General features: G+C 43.7%; 1 protein-coding gene across 2 annotated transcripts in view; it reads left to right on the top strand.

Moving 5' to 3' along the window:
• STK32B (serine/threonine kinase 32B) overlaps window positions 1-22726 on the top strand; it is a 404174-nt gene that overhangs the window by 87632 nt on the left and 293816 nt on the right. For both annotated transcript variants that reach the window (XM_061420791.1, XM_061420790.1), the window contains exon 2: window positions 14300-14355. In XM_061420791.1, the coding sequence (XP_061276775.1) occupies window positions 14300-14355 (56 nt within the window). The remainder of the gene's footprint in view (window positions 1-14299; window positions 14356-22726) is intronic.

The following is a 22726-nucleotide window of genomic DNA, read 5'->3' as shown; positions in this document are numbered from 1 at the left end:
TAGTTTTACTGGCCTAAAAATCTTTGTGCCCGCTTCATTTTTCTGATTAATTTATTTAGCCAACTGTAACATAATTGTGCTGGGATTCCACATCCTTAATTACAATCATGTGGCAGTTTTGTTTCCCTGAGATCACACCTAAATGTGCTTATTTCCAAATAGCTTAAGCCAGCATCATCCAACTGTAGTTTTTTATTTTCTCTACTCAGGACTCTCTAGTACTTTCCCACCAGGTTTAGAAAAAATCTCCTAAAGCTCTTACCCTGTCCCGGTATGGTCAGCTCCTAACCATCCTTCAGATCCTGGTCTCCTGCTTGCTCTCCCTGTCCAGTTGCACTCCAGCCATCCTTGCCTGCCTGCTGTTCTTGCCGAGCACCATGCATATTCTTGCCGAGGGCCTCAGCTCTTGCTATTCACTCTGCCTGCAGTAACCATCCCCTGGATATTTGCATGGCCTTTTTCAAGTATCTGCTCGATTGTTCTCTCCTTTTAAAGGCCTGGCCTGAACCACCTGTTCTCCTCCCAACATAGTTACTGTTTATGCCTCTCTCTGGTGGGGTCAGCAGAATAATGGGCCCCCAAAGATGACACATGGATGGAGGAGCCTGGAAGGCTGCAGTCCATGGTGTCACTGAGGGTCAGACATGACTGAGGGACTTCACTTTCACATTTCACTTTCATGCATTGGACAAGGAAATGGCAACCCACTCCAGTGTTCTTGCCTGGAGAATCCCAGTGACAGGGGAGCCTGGTGGGCTGCTGTCTATGGGGTTGCACAGAGTCGGACACGACTGAAGTGACTTAGCAGCAGTAGCAGTAGCAGCAAAGATGACCCAGAATCATTGCAGATGATGACTGCAGCCATGAAATTAAAAGACGCTTGCTCCTTGGAAGAAAAGCCATGACCAACCTAGACAGCATATTGAAAAGCAGAGACATTACTTTGCCAGCAAAGGTCCATTTAGTCAAAGCTATGGTTTTTCCATAGACTGGGACTCCTTTGACTAAAGGGGGCAGTGGCCGGGAGGACCAACCCCAGTCCAAGGAGCTGGGCACAGGAGGGCCTAGAGGAGCTATCCCACGTTGAAGGTCAGGAAGGGCAGCGGTGAGGAGATACCCCTCGTCTAAGGTAAGGAGCAATGGCTGTGCTTTGCTGGAGCAGCCATGAAGAGATACCCCACGCCCAAGGTAAGAGAAACCCAAGTAAGACGGTAGGTGTTGCAAGAGGGCATCAGAGGGCAGACACACTGAAACCATACTCACAGAAAACTAGTCAATCTAATCACACTGGGACCACAGCCTTGTCTAACTCAATGAAACTAAGCCATGCCCGTGGGGCAACCCAAGATGGGCAGGTCATGGTGGAGAGATCTGACAGAATGTGGTCCACTGGAGAAGGGAATGGCAAACCACTTCAGTATTCTTGCCTTGAGAACTCCATGAGCAGTATGAAAAGGCAAAATGATAGGATACTGAAAGAGAAACTACCCAGGTCAGTAGGTGCCCAATATGCTACTGGAGATCAGTGGAGAAATAACTCCAGAAAGAATGAAGGGATGGAGCCAAAGCAAAAAGAATACCCAGCTGTGGATGTGACTGGTGATAGAAGCAAGGTGTGATGCTGTAAAGAGCAATATTGCATAAGAACCTGGAATGTCAGGTCCATGAATCAAGGCAAATTGTAAGTGGTCAAACAAGAGATGGCAAGAGTGAATGTTGACATTCTAGGAATCAGCGAACTGAAATGGACTGGAATGGGTGAATTTAACTCAGATGACCATTATATCTACTACTGCGGGCAGGAATCCCTCAGAAGAAATGGAGTAGCCATCATGGTCAACAAAAGAGTCTGAAATGCAGTACTTGGATGCAATCTCAAAAATGACAGAATGATCTCTGTTCATTTCCAAGGCAAACCATTCAATATCACAGTAATCCAAGTCTATGCCCCAACCAGTAATGCTGAAGAAGCTGAAGTTGAACGGTTCTATGAAGACCTACAAGACCTTTTAGAACTAACATCCAAAAAAGATGTCCTTTTCATCATTCCAGGGGACTGGAATGCAAAAGTAGCAAGTCAAGAAACATCTGGAGTAACAGACAAATTTGGCCTTGGAATACGGAATGAAGCAGGGCAAAGACTAATAGAGTTTTGCCAAGAAAATGCACTGGTCATAGCAAACACCCTCTTCCAACAACACAAGAGAAGACTCTATACATGGACATCACCAGATGGTCAACACCAAAATCAGATTGATTATATTCTTTGCAGCCAAAGATGGAGAAGCTCTATACAGTCAGCAAAAACAAGACCAAGAGCTGACTGGCTCAGACCGTGAACTCCTTATTGCCAAATTCAGACTTAAATTGAAGAAAGTAGGGAAAACCACTAGACCATTCAGGTATGACCTAAATCAAATCCCTTATGATTATGCAGTGGAAGTGAGAAATAGATTTAAGGGCCTAGATCTGATAGATAGAGTGCCTGATGAACTATGGACAGAGGTTCGTGACATTGTACAGGAGACAGGGATCAAGACCATCCCAATGGAAAAGAAATGCAAAAAAGCAAAATGGCTGTCTAGGGAGGCCTTACAAATAGCTGTGAAAAGAAGAGAAGTGAAAAACAAAGGCGAAAAGAAAGATAAACATCTGAATGCAGAGTTCCAAAGAATAGCAAGAAGAGATAAGAAAGCCTTCTTCAGTGATCAATGCAAAGAAATAGAGGAAAACAACAGAATGGGAAAGACTAGAGATCTCTTCAAGAAAATCAGAGATACCAAGGGAACATTTCATGCAAAGATGGGCTTGATAAAGGACAGAAATGGTATGGACCTAACAGAAGCAGAAGATATTAAGAAGAGGTGGCAAGAATACACAGAAGAACTGTACAAAAAAGATCTTCACGACCCAGATAATCACGATCGTGTGATCACTGACCTAGAGCCAGACATCCTGGAATGTGAAGTCAAGTGGGCCTTAGAAAGCATCACTACGAACAAAGCTAGTGGAGGTGATGGAATTCCAGTTGAGCTATTCCAAATCCTGCAAGATGATGCTGTGAAAGTGCTGCACTCAATACGCCAGCAAATTTGGAAAACTCAGCAGTGGCCACAGGGCTGGTAAAGGTCAGTTTTCATTCCAATCCCAAAGAAAGGCAATGCCAAAGAATGCTCAAACTACCACACAATCGCACTCATCTCACATGCTAGTAAAGTAATGCTCAAAATTCTCCAAGCCAGGCTTCAGCAATATGTGAACCGTGAACTTCCTGATGTTCAAGCTGGTTTTAGAAAAGGCAGAGGAACCAGAGATCAAATTGCCAACATCCACTGGATCATGGCAAAAGCAAGAGAGTTCCAGAAAAACATCTATTTCTGCTTTATTGACTATGCCAAAGCCTTTGACTGTGTAGATCACAATAAACTGTGGAAAATTCTGAAAGAGATGGGAATACCAGACCACCTGACCTGCCTCTTGAGAAATTTGTATGCAGGTCAGGAAGCAACAGTTAGAACTGGACATGGAACAACAGACTGGTTCCAAATAGGAAAAGGAGTACATCAAGGCTGTATATTGTCACCCTGTTTATTTAACTTATGTGCAGAGTACATCATGAGAAATTCTGGGCTGGAAGAAGCACAAGCTGGAATCAAGATTGCCAGGAGAAATATCAGTAACCTCAGATATGCAGATGACACCACCCTTATGGCAGAAAGTGAAGAGGAACTAAAAAGCCTCTTGATGAAAGTGAAAGAGGAGAGTGAAAAAGTTGGCTTAAAGTTCAACATTGAGAAAACGAAGATTATGACATCTGTTCCCATCACTTCATGGGAAATAGATGGGGAAACAGTGGAAACAGTCTCAGACTTTATTTTTCTGGGCTCCAAAATCACTGCAGATGGTGACTGCAGCCATGAAATTAAAAGACGCTTACTCCTTGGAAGGAAAGTTATGACCAACCTACATAGCATATTGAAAAGCAGAGACATTACTTTGCCAACAAAGATTCGTCTAGTCAAGGCTATGGTTTTTCCTGTGGTCATGTATGGATGTGAGAGTTGGACTGTGAAGAAGGCTGAGTGCCGAAGAATTGATGCTTTTAAACTGTGGTGTTGGAGAAGACTCTTGAGAGTCCCTTGGGCTGCAAGGAGATCCAACCAGTCCATTCTAAAGGAGATCAGCCCTGGGATTTCTTTGGAGGGAATGATGCTAAAGCTGAAACTCCAGTACTTTGGCCACCTCATACGAAGAGTTGACTCAATGGAAAAGAGTCTGATGCTGGGAGGGATTGGGGGCAGGAAGAGAAGGGGACGAAGAAGGATGAGATGGCTGGATGGCATCACTGACTCGATGGACGTGAGTCTGGGTGAACTCCGGGAGTTGGTGATGGACAGGGAGGCCTGGCATGCTGTGATTCATGGGGTCGAAATAGTCGGACACGACTGAGCGACTGATCTGATCTGATGGTTTTTCCAGTAGTCATGTAAGGATATGAGAGAAAACTGAGTTGGACTATAAAGAAAACTGAGCACCAAAGAATTGATGCTTTTGAACTTTTTGGAGAAGACTCATGAGAGTCCCTCAGACTGCAAGGAGATCAGCCAGTCCATCCTAAAGCAAATCAGTCCTGAATATTCATTGGAAGTACTTATGCTGAAGCTGAAACTCGAATACTTTGGCCACCTGATGTGAAGAGCTGACTCATTGGGAAAGACCCTGATGCTGGGAAAGATTGAAGGCAGGAGAAGGAAGGGGACAACAGAGGATGAGATGGTTGGATGGCATCACTGACTCGATGGATGTGAGTTTGAACAAGCTTTGGGAGTTGGTGATGAAAGGGAAGCCTGGTGTGCTGCAGTCCATGGGGTTGCAAAGAGTCGGACACGACTGAGTGACTGAACTGAAAGATGACCCTATTTGAGAGATGAATAAACAGACTGTAGATACTAAGTGGCCAGGCTCAGGGTTCACAGCTCCTGTAGGGTTTGAGTTGATACTGTTCATGATGGCCTCCGTTTATAGAATCAGCCTTCAGCTTTCACTGCCTATGGCCCTCACCCTGACTTGGGGAGGTAGGTGTCAGTACCCCCATTTTCCTGATGGGAAAATTGAGGCTGGGGAAGTTAATTTATTTCCTTGGGTTCACAATGGCAAAAAATGGTGGATTTAGATTTAAAACTAGCAGTGAGGAACATCAAGCCCTCCCTTCAACCTCTGCACCTTACCATCTCCCCCATCTGATAGGTTCTTTTCTAGTACAGTCCAGTGACCAAAACCTCAAATACTGATGGGATCAGGCAGGAAACAGATGCCTGAACTGGGCAGGCATGGAGAGTGGTGACTCAGAGAAGACTGTTGTCGTGTTGTCAAGGGACATCAGAGAGCTTGTTCTGCCAGATCTTCCAATTTTTAAAATGATGTCAGAAATCATCACTGACATAGGGAGTGAAATTTCCTACACATACATGATCAGCCCAAGTGCACTGGTAAAAGGAATGAACTCCAGAGTTTCAGCTTTTTAGGGAGACAGAAAAGGGGACATTTACTCACTGTCTTTGCTTGATGTATTTTTATAGGATATTGCTTGGGGTTTACTTACCATTAGCGATTATTTAAAGAGTAACTAGCCATCTTAAAAAATTCACACTTGGCTCTCAGAATAAGCTTCTTCATGAATATTGCATGTTGAAAGAGCGCTATGAAATTAATTAGAAATAATTGGTCTGATGGAAATGAGAAAAGAACCCACTGGCTCATAAGATAGAACAACCAAATTTACTCAGCGTGATTATTACCATCAGTAGTTAATAGGCACTAATACAGTTCTCGCTTATCACCCCTGCAGTGTTTGGTCATGAGTTAATCAAACTAGTGTTGTGTCATAAAGGTGAAAAGTGGGGGAAAACTAGTGATACAGAATAATAATGATAATGATACTTAATATTGATAGGCATTACTTCTGACCCAGCATTATTGTAAATACTTTACCTCCATTGATTCATTCAATATTAATGACAATCCAGTGTGTGTGTGTGTGTGTGTGTGTGTGTGCACGCACGCGTGTGTGCTTAGTTGTGTCTGACTCTTTGTGACCCCACAGACTGTAGCCCACCAGGTTCCTCTGTCCATAGGATTTTCTAGGCAAGAATACTGGAGTGGGTTGCTATTTCCTTCTCCAAGGGATCTTCCCAATGCAGGGATCACACTTGCATATCTTTCATCTCCTGCATTGACAGCCACATTCTTTACCACTTGCGCCACCTGCGAAGAAGCCAATGACAACCTTAGATGGATATTTTAGTTTACTCATTTTGTAAGTGAAGAGACTGAGACACAGAGAGGTTAAGTGACTTTGCCAAGGTCACTCAGCCAGTGCATGGTGGAGCCAGAATTCAAATTCAGGTAGATGGCCCCTCTGGTTATACCCCAAACAACAATTATTCTTCTGCCATTCAGAAAAATCACAATGAGGCTGGAAATTCAACAATAAAATAGCATTTACTAAGCTCCTACTAGTGTGACTGTCTTTGTATATTAGAGAAGAATGCTTCTGGCTTCTAGTAGTAGAAAATCTGATTCATAGTGACTTGAACAAATAAGACTGTTTTGTAATTTTTTCTAATATAATAAGTCCAGAGGTAGGAGGACTTTGGATGGCTTCAGGGGCCCAACAATATGGAGTGGCTTCTGTGTCCATATCTTGGTCTTCTGCTTGTGTTTGTTGTCTCATAGTCACAAGATGGCTGCTGTAGCTCCAGACATCATATCCTTACTCATGGAGGAAGAGTGGGCATGTTCAAGAACCACTCCAGCTATAACTGTCCCTTTTCATCAGGAAAATATGCTTTTCCAGGAATACCACTGTTAATAGGCTTAGATCTCATTGACTGGACCTATGTCATGAAGTCACTGTCCGCTAAATGAGTGTCTAGGACCGTGGGGAACAGAGGTGTCCAGTGGACAGGCAGCATCACCTGAGAACTTTCAACTTGGGAAATGCAATGTCTCTGGCCCCTGCCCAGAAATTCAGAAGGGGACCCATGATCTATCTTAACAAGCCTCCAGGGAATCTTATGGAAAAGGCAATGGCACCCCACTCCAGTACTCTCGCCTGGAAAATCCCATGGACGGAGGAGCCTGGTAGGCTGCAGTCCATGGGATTGCTAGGAGTTGGACACGACTGAGTGACTTCACTTTCACTTTTCACTTCCATGCATTGGAGAAGGAAATGGCAACCCACTCCAGTATTCTTGCCTAGAGAAGCCCAGGGACAGGGGAGCCTGGTCGGCTGCTGTCTATGGGATCGCACAGTCAGACACGACTGAAGCGACTTAGCAGCAGCAGCAGCAGCAGCAGCAGCAGCAGCAGCAGGGAATCTTGATGAACTCACTGGATTCGATGAACTGTGATTCACTGCTTGGGGCTAGCCACACTGCTCCCTAACAGACCTGAGGCTTCCTGGTCAAAGAGAAAGGGCGAGTTGGGCCTGGCAGGGCAGGCAACTCATTACTTCATGGCTCCTGTGTCATTTCATCATCCATGTGACAGCCCCTTGTGTTTTTAGGTGAGGTCACTGGCACCTCTTGGCTTTGCCTCTGGCTGGCAACGTGCTATCTACTTCTGCTTTCACAGTGCACTTATTACAGCGTTACCCTTGGAAACTCCAGTCCTTTCTAAGTGTTGGAAAGTCCAAACAGACACTGCTTTTCAGGAATTCACCTTCCCATTCCCCTGGCCAACTCTGGCAATGCTCATGATCTAGAAACCTATAGGTCAACTCTTTCAGTTTTCCCAGGACTGCAGGGTTCCCAGGGATGCAGGGCCTTCAGTGCTAGGACCAGGGAAGTTCTGGGCAAACCAGGACAAGGTGGTCGCCCAGAGAAACCTGCTCATCACCCCTCTCACACCCACCATCCAACTCCTCTTGCTCTGGGCCAACAGCCCTAGATGAGAATGTGATTTCTAGGATCCATCTTTGGCTTGGGACTCACTGATTACAACCATTTCAATCTGCTTATCAGCCAAGTGTAACCCTTCCCTTATTCACAGTGTATACATGGAGTCACTTTTATGTAAGTGTATGTATATCAGGTCAGAGGGTTGCCAAATAAATGGAAAACCCAGGCCATATGCTCAATCACTTAAATCCAATCTAGACCAATAAGCAAATAAACATGAAATAGATACCTATTTGCCCTGTACCTTATGTTAGATCCCCACTGCCACACCCATGAGTACACATTTCATGAGGATCTGGATGAATGAGCTTATTTGCAATATTATAATGCTAATTACTAAAGCAGTCTGTTAGTCCCTTTGTCATGTCGGACTTTGCAACCTCTTGGACTGTAGCCCGCCAGGCTCCTCTGTCCATGGAATTCTCGAGGCAAGAATACTGGAGTGGGTTGCCATTTCCTTCTCCAGGGGATCTTCCCGACCCAGGGATTGAACCCGAGTCTCCTGCATTGCAGGCAGATTCTTTACTGTCTGAGCCACCAGGGAAGCAGTAGTTTTAGGCATTTGCCGGGTTGCTCAGTAATTAAAGCTCGTTCCATTTATTTTCAAGACAAAAGAGGAGGCCAGTGGAGAACCAAGCCTTACCTCTAGAAGGGATCTAGGTGGGATTGAGGAATGGGACCCAGGAGGGCAGCAGCAAGGACCCGCTGATTCTGAAGCCCAGTATTAGCCAAGCTCACCTACCTGTTCAGCATCGACTCAGTTCCCTGTAGACCTCCCCTACATGGTGCCTGGCTCTGAAACGCTTCTGACAAGAAGCAACAGAGGGAAAGCTTACTCCCCAAAGATAGCCATTCCAGAGAGAGTGCAGGGCAAGCAGAAATGCACCGGTGCAATCCCTTTTCCAGTTTACTGCTGGACAACTCCCACCACCTTTGATGGGGCCAGAGGCCACAAATGTTCAGTGAAATATCCCTCCTGGAAGAACCCAGCAGAGCAGGAGGATTGTTCCTCATCCCCAACACGAACAGCTAAGTCTTCTAGGGAAATTGCTGTGTGCCAGGCACTATTCCATGCTCTTATGGAAGGTAGGCACTGTTGGTCCCATTTTACAGATGGGGTAAGTGAGACACATAGAGGTTAAGTCATCCAAGGTCATTTGGCAGAGTTGAGTTATGGACCTAAGCAGTCTGACTTGAGGCTGGGGTTTCCTGATCCCTGGACAGATGTCTGCAGAAGGTTCTGAGATTGCACTAAGAAGAAGAAAGTGATTTGTTGGGAGTGGAGAACAAATCACTTTTCTTTCTTTCATGAGCATGTGCCATGTGTCAAAGGCCAGGTAGGAGTGTTTCTTGAAATGAAGAGTGTTGGAGGAATGGCTTTGCAAGCAGGTGAAATGACAGCACACCCATGGCAGCACAAAGCAGTGTGGAGCCTTCAGGGAAGTGGGGATGTTTATTGCTAATTGGGGGCAGGTGGCAAATGCCTCCTGGGACCTTGGGAGCACTTGATAATATATGTACATTTCCGAGCTCACTGCCGGTCACATCACACATGCAGGCCAAGCTCCTCACTTTTCTCTCTTCCCTTGAGCTCTGGTGAGTGGGGAAGAGGAAAAAATAAGAGAATTTCTTTTCCTGGCAAGTTATTTACAAAGGAAGCCAATCTAGGTCAAAGAACCCAGGTTTTGCTAAGTTAACCATTAACCTTGTCTCTCTATACTAAGCACGTTAGGTGTTAGATGGCACACTGAATTCTGACTTTGGCTTGGCAGGGACACAATTCAACATAATTATCTTCCATGGCATTAAGTTGAATACATAGGGAGCTAATTGTATTCATTCACCTCTCCCCATCCTTGCCCCCATAATGTAGTGAACTAATCAGTTCACTTCATCTTTTGTAAATAGCATGTCTTTCCTAGTTATTGGAAACTGGCGGTAATTCAATCTGATTCAGAAATATTTACCGAACACTCATTATGTACTAGGGATTGCATTTGGCACCATGAATATGGAGATCTGCTTTCAGTTATCCCTTTAATTGATGAATATTTGTTAAATATGACTGTGTTCTAATGCCCTACTAGCTGTGGGGACACCGTAGAAAAACAAACATGGCCTTTGACCTCACGGAACTTGGAGTCTAATGCTCGAAAAATGATCTTAATCAGATGCATGTAAAGTAATACACAATGGGACTTCCTTGGTGGCCTAGTAGTTAAAGACTCTGAGCTTCCACTGCAAGGAGAGAGGGTTCAATCCCTGGCTGAGACTGAGATCTTGCATGCCCTGCAGCACGAAAGTGAAGTCGCTCAGTCATGTCCGACTCTTTGTGACCCCATGGACTGTAGCCTACCAGGCTCCTCCATCCATGGAATTTTCCAGGCAAGAGTACTGCAGTGGGCTGCCATTTCCTTCTCCAGAGGATCTTCCCAACTCAGGGACTGAACCTGGGTTTCCTGCATTGCAGACAGATGCTTTACTGTCTGAGCCACCAGGGAAGCCCTTATGCCCTGCAGCATGGCTTTAAAAAAAAAAAAAAAAAGGTCAGTCAGTCTACCTATTCTACTTTTTCTTTTTTCAGGGATTTCACTGCTGTGGCCCAAGTTCAATCCCTGGTCCCGGAACTGAGATCCCACAAGCTGTGTGGTGCAGCCCACAAATAAATACATTTAAAAAATAAAATAATACAGAGTGATGACTTTTGGAGGAAAGTCCCAGGATGCTGTGAGACTGTATAACAAGGAGAGCAGACTCTGGAGGGTGAGGGCAACCTTCTCTGAATGTGGAAGAATGAAGAGGAAGCAGAGTTAACAAGTGTAGGGCCCAGAAAAGAGCATTAAAGGCACAGGGAATGGCTGCTCAGAGCATGGAAAGAAAGCTCTCGTGTCTGGAGCTCAGTGGGTTTGGGGATGGGGATGGGAGGTGAAACAGAAGTGGCAGGACCCAACTGTGTAGTCTCTTGGCCATGGGGAGGAATTTTCCCCTTTCCCTGAAAGCAATGGAGGGGTGTTTTGGAGGAGTATAAGCAGAGGATGAGCAAGACCCCCTTCCTGAGGGAGGATGTTGGAAGACCACTGTGGTTTGTCCAGACAAGAAATGCTGTGGGTTAGACCAGAGGGTGACCATAGAGTAGACAGATGGGAGAGACAGTGAAGAGGTGAAACAGACCTCACCTAGTGCAGGATTAGGTGTGGAGTTGAGAAAGAGAGGATTCAGGGATGAGTTCCAGGCTTTGAGCTTATGAGGTCAAATGAATGTTGAACCACTCAACCTAGGCCTGCTTTCTTTCTTCTTCTTCTTTTTAAATTGATGTATGGTTGATTTGGGTGTCCCTAGTGGCTCAGATCGGAGAAGGCATTGGCACCCCACTCTAGTACTCTTGCCTGGAAAATCCCATGGACGGGGGCCTGGTAGGCTGCAATCCATGGGGTCACGAAGAGTTGGACACGACTGAGTGACTTCACTTTCACTTTTCACTTTCATGCATTGAAGAAGGAAATGGCAACCCACTCCAGTGTTCTTGCCTGGAGAATCCCAGGGACGGGGAAGCCTGGTAGGCTGCTGTCTATGGGGTTGCACAGAATTGGACATGACTGAAGCAAGTTAGCAGCAGCAGCAGTGGCTCAGATCGGAGAAGGCAATGGCACCCCACTCCAGTACTCTTGCCTGGAAAATCCCATGGACAGAGGAGCCTGGTAGGCTGCAGTCCATGAGGTCTCTAAGAGTCGGGTACAACTGAGCGACTTCACTTTGATTTTTCACTTTCATGCACTGGAGAAGGAAATGGCAACCCACTACAGTATTCTTGCCTGGAGAATCCCAGGAACGGGGGAGCCTGGTGGGCTGCCGTCTATGGGGTCACACAGAGTCGGACACGACTGAAGCAAGTTAGCAGCAGCAGCTGCAGCAGTGGCTCAGATGGTAAAGCATCTGTCTGCAATGCAGGAGACCTCGGTTCAATCCCTGGGTTGGGAAGATCCTCTGGAGAAGGAAATGGTAGCCCACTCCAGTATTCTTGCCTGGAAAATCCCATGGACCGCGGAGCCTGGTAGGCTACCATCCATGGGGTTGCAAAGAGTTGGACACAACTGAGTGACTTCACTTTCAGTTTCATGGTTGATTTGGAGCTTCAGCTTCAGCATCAGTCCTTCCAATGAATATTCAGGGTTGATTTCCTTTAGGATTATCAGAGGATGCAGTGGTTAGATAGAATCCCCAACTGAATGGACATGAATTTGAACAAACTCCAGGAGATAGTGGAGGACAGTGGAGGGATAGTGGAGGACAGATAGCCCGGCATGCTGCAGTCCAAGGGACCCTAAAGAGTTGGACATGACTTAGTGACAACAACGACAAATGGTTGAGTTACAAAATTGTGTTAGTTTCGGGTGTATAGGAAAGTGATTCAGTTATATATTCAGCCATATATATGCACACACATTCTTTTTCACATTCTTTTCCATTATGGCTTATCACAGGATACTGAATATAGTTTCCTGTGCTCTACAGTAGGACCTGGTCATTTATCCATCCTCTCTACACTAGTTTGCATCTGCTAATCCCAAACTCCAAATCCATCCCTCTCACCTACCTCCCCCTTGGCAACCACCAGTCTATATATATGTGTGTGTGTGTGTATATATATATATATTCTTTTCTATTAGACGTTATTACAAGATACTGAATATAGTTCCCTGTGTAATACAGTAGGTCCTGTTGTTTATCTATTTTATATATAGTAGTGTGTATCTGTTAATCCCAAAGGGAATACACATAAGTGAATATTGTATGATATTTGTCTTCCTTCATCTGACTTACTTCCCTAGTGTTATGACCTCAAGGTCAATCCATGTTGCTGCAAATGGAATTATTTTGCTTTTTTAAAATGGCTGAGTAATATTTCATTGTACTATATGTACCATATTTTCTTTATCCATTCATTTGTTGATGGACGTTTAGGTTGCTTCCATGTCTTGGGCATTGTAAATAGTTCTGCTGTGGAATCTAGGGTGCATGTATCTTTTCGAATATAGTTTTTCTGGATATGTGCCCAAGGGTGGAGTTGATGGATCATATGGCAGCTCTATTTTTAGTCTTTTGAAAAATCGCCACACTGTCCTCCATAGTGGCTGCACCAATTTGCATTCCCACCAACAGTGTAGGAGGGATCCCTTTTCTCCACACTCTCTCCTAGGTTTTGTTTAGGATCCTTTGAAATGGTTCAGGGTAACTTCGAAGCCCCCAGGAGTCACTGTGGGGTTGGCATCAATCTGTACACACAGCCTGGAAAGTTATTGGCCATTAGGTGATGATGAGAGCCCTTGGAGCCAGTGAGGAGAGGAAGGCTGTAGGATGGAGGTTTGATGGAATCCAGTATTTAATGGATGGGAGGTAAAGGATGAATGTGCAAAAGAACTGAGGCATGAAATGGAGTATCGAGAAGGTGTACTTCCACAGAAGACAAGCAGATGTTTCAAGAGGGAGAGAGTGGCCAAGTAAAATGGGGACAGAAAACCGTCCACTGGCTTGGGTGGTATGGCCATACTTTGTTGATGTTGTGCTGTGGGGATGAGGTATAAGCCAGACTGGAATAAGGCAATAGACAGCAAGAATGGGGAGCCCCATCAAGAAACATGGTGAAAGAGAGACATGAGACAGGGCAATGCTTGCTTGCTTGCTAAGTTGCTTCAGTCACGTCCGACTCTTTGTGACCCTACGGAATAGAGCCCACCAGGCTCCTCTGTCCATGGGATTCTCCAGGGAAGAATACTGGAGTGGGTTGGAGACAGGGCAGTGCAGGGTTTGAAATTATTGTCCTCCTCCTTCCGGCTCATGATACCAGAGGTGAGACACCCTAGCAGGAAAAGACTACGATGTAATCATGTCACTTGGTGGTCCAGAGGTTTCATAATGGAGGCAGGATTAGCTCCTTGGACACTGAGACAGGTGAACTGATGTCTGAATGTGTAAGGTAATAGTGCTTGGTGGCAAGACAGAGACTAGAAGTAAAGTCATCTTGGCAAAGGGAACAGGGTGCAAGAATATGGTAATCCAAGTATCCAAGTTTTTCTCTGTTATCCCTTCCCTCTGGCCCAAAAGATGTCTCTCCTCCTTTATATACACTGGGGAAGTGTTAATTGCCAAATATATGTGTTGGGGATGGGGGAGTGGAATATACAAAGCAGCCATTCAGGGGTGGAGTGCTGTTATGGCAAACGATGCAGTAAACCAGAAGCCATTGGAAATAAATGGTTAGATATTCAGGTGAAGACATTTTAAGAATCAATACAAGGACTGACAAATCTAACTTGTTCATTTTTTTTTTTCTTTTACAGTCAACTTTGACCATTTTCAGATTCTGCGGGCCATTGGTAAAGGCAGTTTTGGAAAGGTAAGAATGGTGGATTTTTAAAAATTTCATCCATAAAATATAAAAGTTCTGACCACTGGATTTATACTAATGTGCATGTTTGTGTGTTTGTTTTTGTGTTGATTGCTGGGCACTGGGGATTTCCTGTTTGACAGAAAGATTTGAATTTGCCAAATTTGAAATGTGAAAGGAAGTCTGAATAGTTTCCTTTGGATATGCTGTAATTTCATTCTGAAAATTAAATTACCACGGCTGCCCTGCTTTAGGTGAATTACAATGGTAATTATTTCAAGGTTGCTCATGCTATTTCTTCTTTGAGAATCTAAATAAGGAAAGTGGGAAAAAACCACAAATTTATGTGATGGCTAACAGCAGCTTTTTCCTTCAATGTAGGCATTTTATTTAAAAAGTTATTGTGGAAAGCAGACTTAACATGAGATCTACTTGCTTAAATTTTTAAGCGTACAATATATGTATTATTGTTGGCTAAACAGAGAACACTGTACTGTAGATCTCTAGAGCTTATTCATCCTGCTTAACTGAAACTTTATGCCCATTAGATAGTAATTCCCCATGCCCTCATCCCCTTAGCCCCTGGCAACCAGCATTCCAGTCTTGCTTCTATGAATTTGACTATTTTAGATACCACATGTACATGGAATCATGCAGTATTTGTCTTTCTGTGACGTGTTTATTTCATTTGGCATAATATCCTTACGATTTAATCTGTGTTGAATAAAAGTGGCAAGAATGGGCATTCTTGTCTTGTTCCTGATCTAAAAGGAAAACCTTGCAGCTCTGCACTCTTGAGTATGATGGTAGTTGTGGATTGGTCATACATGGCCTTTTATTATGTTGAAATATGTTTCTTTTATACTCACTCTGTTGAGAGTTTTTATCATAAATGAATGTTGAATTTTGTCAAAAGCTTTTTCTTCCTCTATTGAGATGATCAGGTGAATTTTAGCCATCATTCTGTTAATGTGGTATATCATGCTGATTGATTTGTGGATGTTGAATCATCCTTGCAGCCCTGCAGTAAATCCCGCTTGAACAGGGTGCATGATCCTTTTAATATATTGTTGAATTCAGTTTGCTAATACTTTGTTGACGATTTTTTGCAGGTATGTTCATCAGGTATATTGGCCTATAATTTTTGTTTGTGTGTGATCCTTGTTTGGTTTTGGCATCAGGGCAATGCTGACCTTATAAAATGAGTTTGAGAATGTTCCCTCCTCCACAATTTTTAGGAAGAGTCTGAGAAATATAAGTATTAAACCTTTGGGCATTTGTAATATTCACCAGTGAAGCCTTTTCATACAGTTCATGGGGTTCTCATGGAAAGAATACTGAAGTGGTTTGCCATTCCCTTCTCCAGTGGACCACGTTTTGTCAGAACTCTCCACCATGACCTGTCCATCTTGGGTGGCCTTACACGTCATGGCTCATAGTTTCATTGAGTTAGACAAGGCTGTGGTCCATGTGATCAGACTGGTTAGTTTTCTGTAATTGTGGTTTTCATTCTGTCTGCCCTCTGATGGAGAAGGATAAGAGGCTTATGGACGCTTCCTGATGCCTTAGGAAGCATCACTACAAACAAAACTAGTGTAGGTGATGGAATTCCAGTTGAGCTATTTCAAATTCTAAAAGATGATACTGTGAAAGTGCTGCACTCAATATGCCAGCAAATTTGAAAAACTCAGCAGTGGCCACAGGACTGGAAAAAGTCAGTTTTCATCCCAATTCCAAAGAAAGGCAATGCCAAAGAATGCTCAAACTACCACACAGTTGCACTCATCTCACACGCTAGTAAAGTAATGCTCAAAATTCTCCAAGCCAGGCTTCAACAGTACATGAACCAGGAACTTCCAGATGTTCAAGCTGGATTTAGAAAAGGCAGAGGAACCAGAGATCAAATTGCCCACATCTGTTGGGTCATCAAAAAAGCAAGAGAGTTCCACAAAAACACCTACTTCTGCTTTATTGACTACACCAGAGCCTTTGACTGTGGATCACAACAAACTGTGCAAAATTCTTAAAGAGATGAGAATACCAGACCACCTGACCTGCCTCCTGAGAAATCTGTATGCAGGTCAAGAAGCAACAGTTAGCACTGGACATGGAACAACTGACTGGTTCCAAATTGGGAAAGGAGTACGTCAAGGCTGTATATTGTCACCCTGCTTATTTAACTTATATGCAGAATACATCATGCAAAATGCCAGGCTAGATGAAGTACAAGCTAGAATCAAGATTGCTGGGAGAAATATCAATAACCTCAGATATGCAGATAACACCACCCTTATGGCAGAAAGTGGAAAACTAAAGAGCCTTGTGATGAAAGTGAAAGAGGAGAGTCAAAAGCTGGCTTAAAGCTCAACATTCAGAAAACTAAGTTCATGGCATCTGGTTTGATCATTTCATGGCAAATAGATGGGGAAACAGTGGAAACAGTGACAGACTTTATTTTTGGGGGCTCCAAAATCACTGCAGATGGTGACTGCAGCCATGAAATTAAAAGATGCTTGCTCCATGGAAGAAAAGCTATGACAAATGTAGACAGCTTATTCAAAAGCAGAGACATAATTTTGCCAACAAAGGTCCGTCTAGTCAAAGCTTTTGTGTTTCCAGTAGTCATGTATGGATGTGAGAATTGGACTGTTAATAAAGCTGAGCACCGAAGAATTGATGCTTTTGAACTGTGGTGTTGGAGAAGAGTCTTGGGAGTCCCTTGGAGGAGACTCAGCCAGTCTCCAAGAGGAGATCCAGCCAGTTAATCCTAAAGGAAATCAGTTTTGAATATTCATTGAAAGGACTGATGCTGAAGTTGAAATTCCAATACTTTGGCCACCTGATGTGAAGAACTGACTCATTGGAAAAGACCCTGATGCTGGGATAGATTGAAGGCAGGAGGAAGGGATGACAGAGGATGAGATGGTTGGATGGCACCACCGACTCAATGGACATGAGTTTGAGCAAGCTCCTGGCATTAGTGATGGACAGGAAGGCCTAGTGTGTTGCAGTCCATGGGGTTGCAAAGAGTCAGGCATGACTGAGCAACTGAACTGAACTGACTTGATGCTTTCTTATATTTTCTATCTCTGGTGAAGTACTATCTTTGTTTATCCATTCTTCTCCCAAGTTCAGTGAGCATCTATATGACCAATATTTTGAACTCTGTTTCAGCTAAACTACTTATCTCCGTTTCCTTATGGGTTTTTAAACTGGTAGTTATCTTTTCCTTTTATTTGAAATATATTCCTTTCTCTCTTCATTTTGCTTGACTCTCTGTATTTGTGTCTAATATTACATGAAGCAGCTATCTCTGCCAGTCTTGAAATACTGGCCTTATGAAGGAGATTAACTTTATTGTTTAACCTTGCCCTAGCTCTTGATTGTCTCTTAAATGTTTGTGATTATCTTAGGTCTCTGACTTATTCTTCATAGTTCCCAGTTGTTGAAGGTGTGCAAAGACCTGTTAATGTTCCAGAGAGTGGAATTTCAGTTAGCCCTTAGCTTCAGGCTGATTAGAAGCTGGACTTGCAGGCCACACATTTTAAGGTATGCCAATACATACAGTAATATAGAACTGCAATTGTAAACCTCACTGGCCTTCACATCAGATGATCTACACATAACTCATTGGTGACAGCTGCAAAAATCAGGGCTCCAGATGAGTGTTTGATCTCATTTCCAGGCTTCTCTAGAGGCTCAGTTGGTAAAGAATCTGCCTGCAATGCAGGAGACCTGGGTTCGATCCCTGAATCTGGAAGATCCCCTGGGGAAGGAAATGGCAGCCCACTCCAGTACTCTTGCCTGGAGAATTCTATGGACAGAGGAGCCAGGAAGGCTATAGTCCATGGGATCGCAGAGTTAGACACGACTGTGAGACTTTGACTTTCACTGGGAGTTACCAGGGAGCTGCAGTGAGTTCACGGGAGTACACAAAGAGGACATCCCCTAGACCATGTCCATAGCCTCTAAATGTATGGAAAACTGGAAGCCTGTCCCTCGGGCTGAAGCTCCAAGACCAGTAGATCAGCTTTTTTCACAGGAAGACGGGCTACATCTCAGTCGATTGTCTGTACAGTGACTGGAGTATGGGGGCCTTCCGAGAATAGTTTCTCTGATTGTCTCAGACCCACGGGGCACCAAAACACAATTCCGCCTGCACAGCAGAGCCAGATGCTCAAGGGGCATCCCCTGTATGGCCTGCATGTGCCTACTGGCTTTGGCAGGGCTGAGAAGCGGTGTGAAGATGAGGCACAAACACTGGTGCTAGAAGGGGAGAGGATAAGAATGGCACCAGGAAGACTCCCAACAGATTCCTGCCCATCCAGCAGAGGGGTTAAGGTTAATTAATGAACCTTAGGATTTAAAGTTAGTAAGTGAATCTCCTTCACATAAGATCTAAACCTAGGCCTGTTTGTTGCTTTTGCACTGGGTCCAAGATGAGTGAATCTTCATGCAAGCCCTTTATAAATTCTCTGTTCTCTATAGCCCTATATTCTTCCAGATGTAAATCCTGCTGGGTTTCAAAGCCAGACATTTTGCAGGCTCTCCTTACCAGTGCCAGTTCCGAGGGTTGAGATGCCTGATGTGGGCACAAACCCCTGGCTCTTTGGAGTGAAGTTTCCTATTTGTGAGCCCCCTCCCAATTTCAGGTCACCAGGCTGGGGGGGGGGGGGTGGAGATTTTTTTTTGTGTGAGATCACATCTCTGCTTCTCCTTCCCATCTTGATGTGGCTTTTTTATCCTTTATTGTGGAGAAGCTGTTCAGCTAGTTTTCAGGTCATTCTCATAGGGGTGTTTTCCATGTGTAGTTGTGAATTTATTGTGTCCATGGAAGGAGATGAGTCCAGGACGTTCCTACACCACCATCCTGAACCACCTCCTTCCTTGGTCTCCATCTTCACTGATTGTAACAATCTAGTTGTTTTATCCATTTCTGAGCCAGTTGTACAAAATCTCCAACTCTGATCCTAGAGTTGTTTCTTCTTCCTTTATTTCTGTCAGTTTTCCATCTGACACTTTGAAGGTCTGTTATTAGGTCCATACAGATTTATAGTTGTTATGACCTCATGATGGACTGACCTTTTTATCATTGTGAAATGTTCTTTTCTATCTCTTGCTAATGATCTTTTTTTTTAAGCTTATTTTCTCTGAAATTCATATAGTTATTCTAGCCTACATGGCATATATTTTTCCATGCATTTTCTTTCATTCTATCTGTGTCTTTATATTTGACATTAATCTCTTGAGCATATCATATAGTTAGGTCTTGTGTGCATGCTTGCTGAGTTGCTTCAACTGTGTCCAAGTCTTGGCAACCCTATGGATTGTAACCCCTGTCATGTCAGTCTCCCCTGTCATGGGATTCTCCAGGCAAGAATACTGGAGTGGGTTGCCATTCCCTTCTCCAGGGATCTTCCCAACCCAGGGATTGAACCTACATCTTTCACATCTCCTGCATTGCCAGGCAGGTTCTGTACCACTAGCATCACCTGGGAACTTGCTTCTTTTTAAATCTGTCTGGCAATCTCTACCTTTTAGTCTATTCACAGTAAATGTAGTTATTGATTTAGTTTCAATTAGGCTTAGCATGGTTTTATTTGTTCTTGTTCTCTCTTTTGTTCTTTGGTTTCTCTTTTCCTGTTTTGTTTTAGAACTAATGATTTAGAATCTCCATTTATCTCATGACTTTATAGCCATACTTCCTTGTTTTAAAATTATTGCTCTAGGGATTATAATGCATATCCTCAGGGCTTCCCTTGTGGTTCAGCTGGTAAAGAATCTGCCTGCAATGTGGGAGACCTGGGTTCAATCCCTGGGTTGGGAAGATCCCCTGGAGAAGGGAAAGGCTACCCACTCCAGTATTCTGGCCTGGAGAATTCCATGGAGTGTATAGTCCATGTGGTCGCAAAGATGGACACGACTGAGCAACTTTCACCTCACAGTTTATTTCAATCTGCTTAGAGTTAATATTTTATACTTCACATAAAATCTAAAAAGCTGGCAACTGTATAGATCTATTTACCACACCTGTCAACTCTTATACTATAGCTGTCATGTGTTATAGTTTATAAATCATAAATCTCCAATACAACATTACAGTTTGTTGCTTTCCGATCAGATCAGTCGCTCAGTCGTGTCCGACTCTTTGTGACCCCATGAATCGCAGCACGCCAGGCCTCCCTGTCCATCACCAACTCCCGGAGTTCACTCAGACTCAGATCCATCAAGTCACTGATTCCATCCAGCCACCTCATCCTCTGTTCCTTCTCCTCTTGCCCCCAATCCCTCCCAGCATCAGAGTCTTTTCCAGTGAGTCAACTCTTCGCATGAGGTGGCCAAAGTACTGGAGTTTCAGCTTTAGCATCATTCCTTCCAAAGAAATCCCAGGGCTGATCTCTTTCAGAATGGACTGGTTAGATCTCCTTGCAGTCCAAGGGACTCTCAAGAGTCTTCTCCAACAAATGTATATGTAAAATATATATATTTAAAAGTATGTGGGGGTTTTTTGGCCTTTAAAAAATTAGAAGGAAAATAGCCCTTAATAATTACTCATACCTTTCATGAAGGTATGAATTTCCCGCTGGTAACCTTTAGTATTTTATGTGGCACAAATCTCCAATCAATGCATTCTCTTAACTTTATTTTATCTGAAACTCCAATACTTTGGCCACCTGATGCAAAGAGCTGACTCATTTGAAAAGACCCGGATGCTTGGAAAGATTGAGGGCAGGAGAAGAGGACGACAGAGGATGAGATGGTTGGATGGCATCACCAACTCAATGGACATGAGTTTGAGTAAACTCCGGGAGTTGGTGATGGACAGGGAGGCCTGGCATGCTGCAATTCATGGGGTCTCAAAGAGTCAGACACAACTGAGCGACTGAACTGAACTGAACTAAACTGAAATGCATTTATTTCACCTTTCTTGAGGACTATTTCTACTGGATACAGATTATTGGGTTGACAACTTTTTCTTCATTGCTTTAAAGATTTTGTGCCATTGTCAACTGAATGACCTTTGTGCTTTCTGCTGGGAGGTCATTAAGCTGAATCATTATTAGCTGATAGTAATATATCTGGAGAAGGCAATGGCATCCCACTCCAGTACTCTTGGCTGGAAAATCCCATGGACGGAGGAGTCTGGTAGGCTGCAGTCCATGAGGTCGCTAAGAGTCAGATACGACTGAGCATCTTCCCTTTCACTTTTCACTTTCATGCACTGGAGAAGGAAATGGCAACCCACCCCAGTGTTCTTGCCTGGAGAATCCCAGGGACGGGGGAGCCTGGTGGGCTGCCGTCTGTGGGGTCACACAGAGTCAGACACGACTGAAGTGACTTAGCAGCAGCAGCAACAGCAATAATATGTCACATCCATCTCTTTCTTTTCAAGATTTTCCTTTAATCTTTGATTTTCAGCAGTTTGACTATGATAATCCTAGGTATAACTTCTGGGTTAAAAGAAAATAGTTTCTCTTTTCTCAGATTTCCCATATTTTCATTTATTCTACCATATTGCCCTTTATACCCTGCAGCTTAGTCTTAGTCTTAAGAGTTGTTTTCATATCATTTATTCTATTTCCAACATCTGGGTCATCTTAAGATTCACCTTGATTAAGGATAGATCACGTTTTCCTGGTTCTTTATATGCTGAGTAATTTGGGCTTGCATCCTGGATATTGTGAATGTTATGTTGTGTAGACTTTGGATTGTGTTGTATTTCTTTGAAAAAATACTTTGAACAAGAAGTTACCTTGGTTGGATTTATACTGCATACTCTCTTCTTGGGCATGCACATAAATCTCGGTCCCTTTCTTTTTTTCTTCTGCTCTGTACTGCTTACAGTCTGCTCTATACATGTGAGTTACTTCAGCCAGAAACGTGGACAGAGTTTATGTGCTGCGTTTGAGGTTCTTCTCTAGATTTCTTAGAAGAAGAGTTATGATCCAGAGAATTTAGAAAGTTTGCCTGTAGTCCCATGGGGAGGGCTGAACTTCTGCAACAACAACAAAACATTTTAAAAATTCTGTTAAATCATTACTTTCTGTTGTCACTTACCCTAATGTTGAGCGTTTTGTGGCTGAAGAAAACTTGAAGCAACTCCTTTAACCCACAACACAACTGGCACCACGTAGAAGTGTATCATTTTACCCTGGAGTCAGTGGTGATCTTGGCCCTGAGCCCTTTGCACCCTTTCCTGTCAGTACTATCAGATCCGTTAGCCTGGGCCCTCATGAGTTATTACTTGATTATATCCTGAAAGTTTTCTTTTCCTTTTCTGTCTTCATCTGTGCTGCTCTTTGGCTGCTGCCTTGGTTCTCAGAACCTGTGGTTCAGAGCATAAATATATTCAAGCTTTGGTTATAGTGGGTGTTCTGAA

The sequence above is a fragment of the Bos javanicus genome, chromosome 6 (assembly GCF_032452875.1).
Source record: "Bos javanicus breed banteng chromosome 6, ARS-OSU_banteng_1.0, whole genome shotgun sequence".
NCBI lineage: Eukaryota > Metazoa > Chordata > Mammalia > Artiodactyla > Bovidae > Bos > Bos javanicus.
Note: the sequence above shows the minus strand (reverse complement) of the source record. Positions and strands in the feature narration are given on the sequence as shown.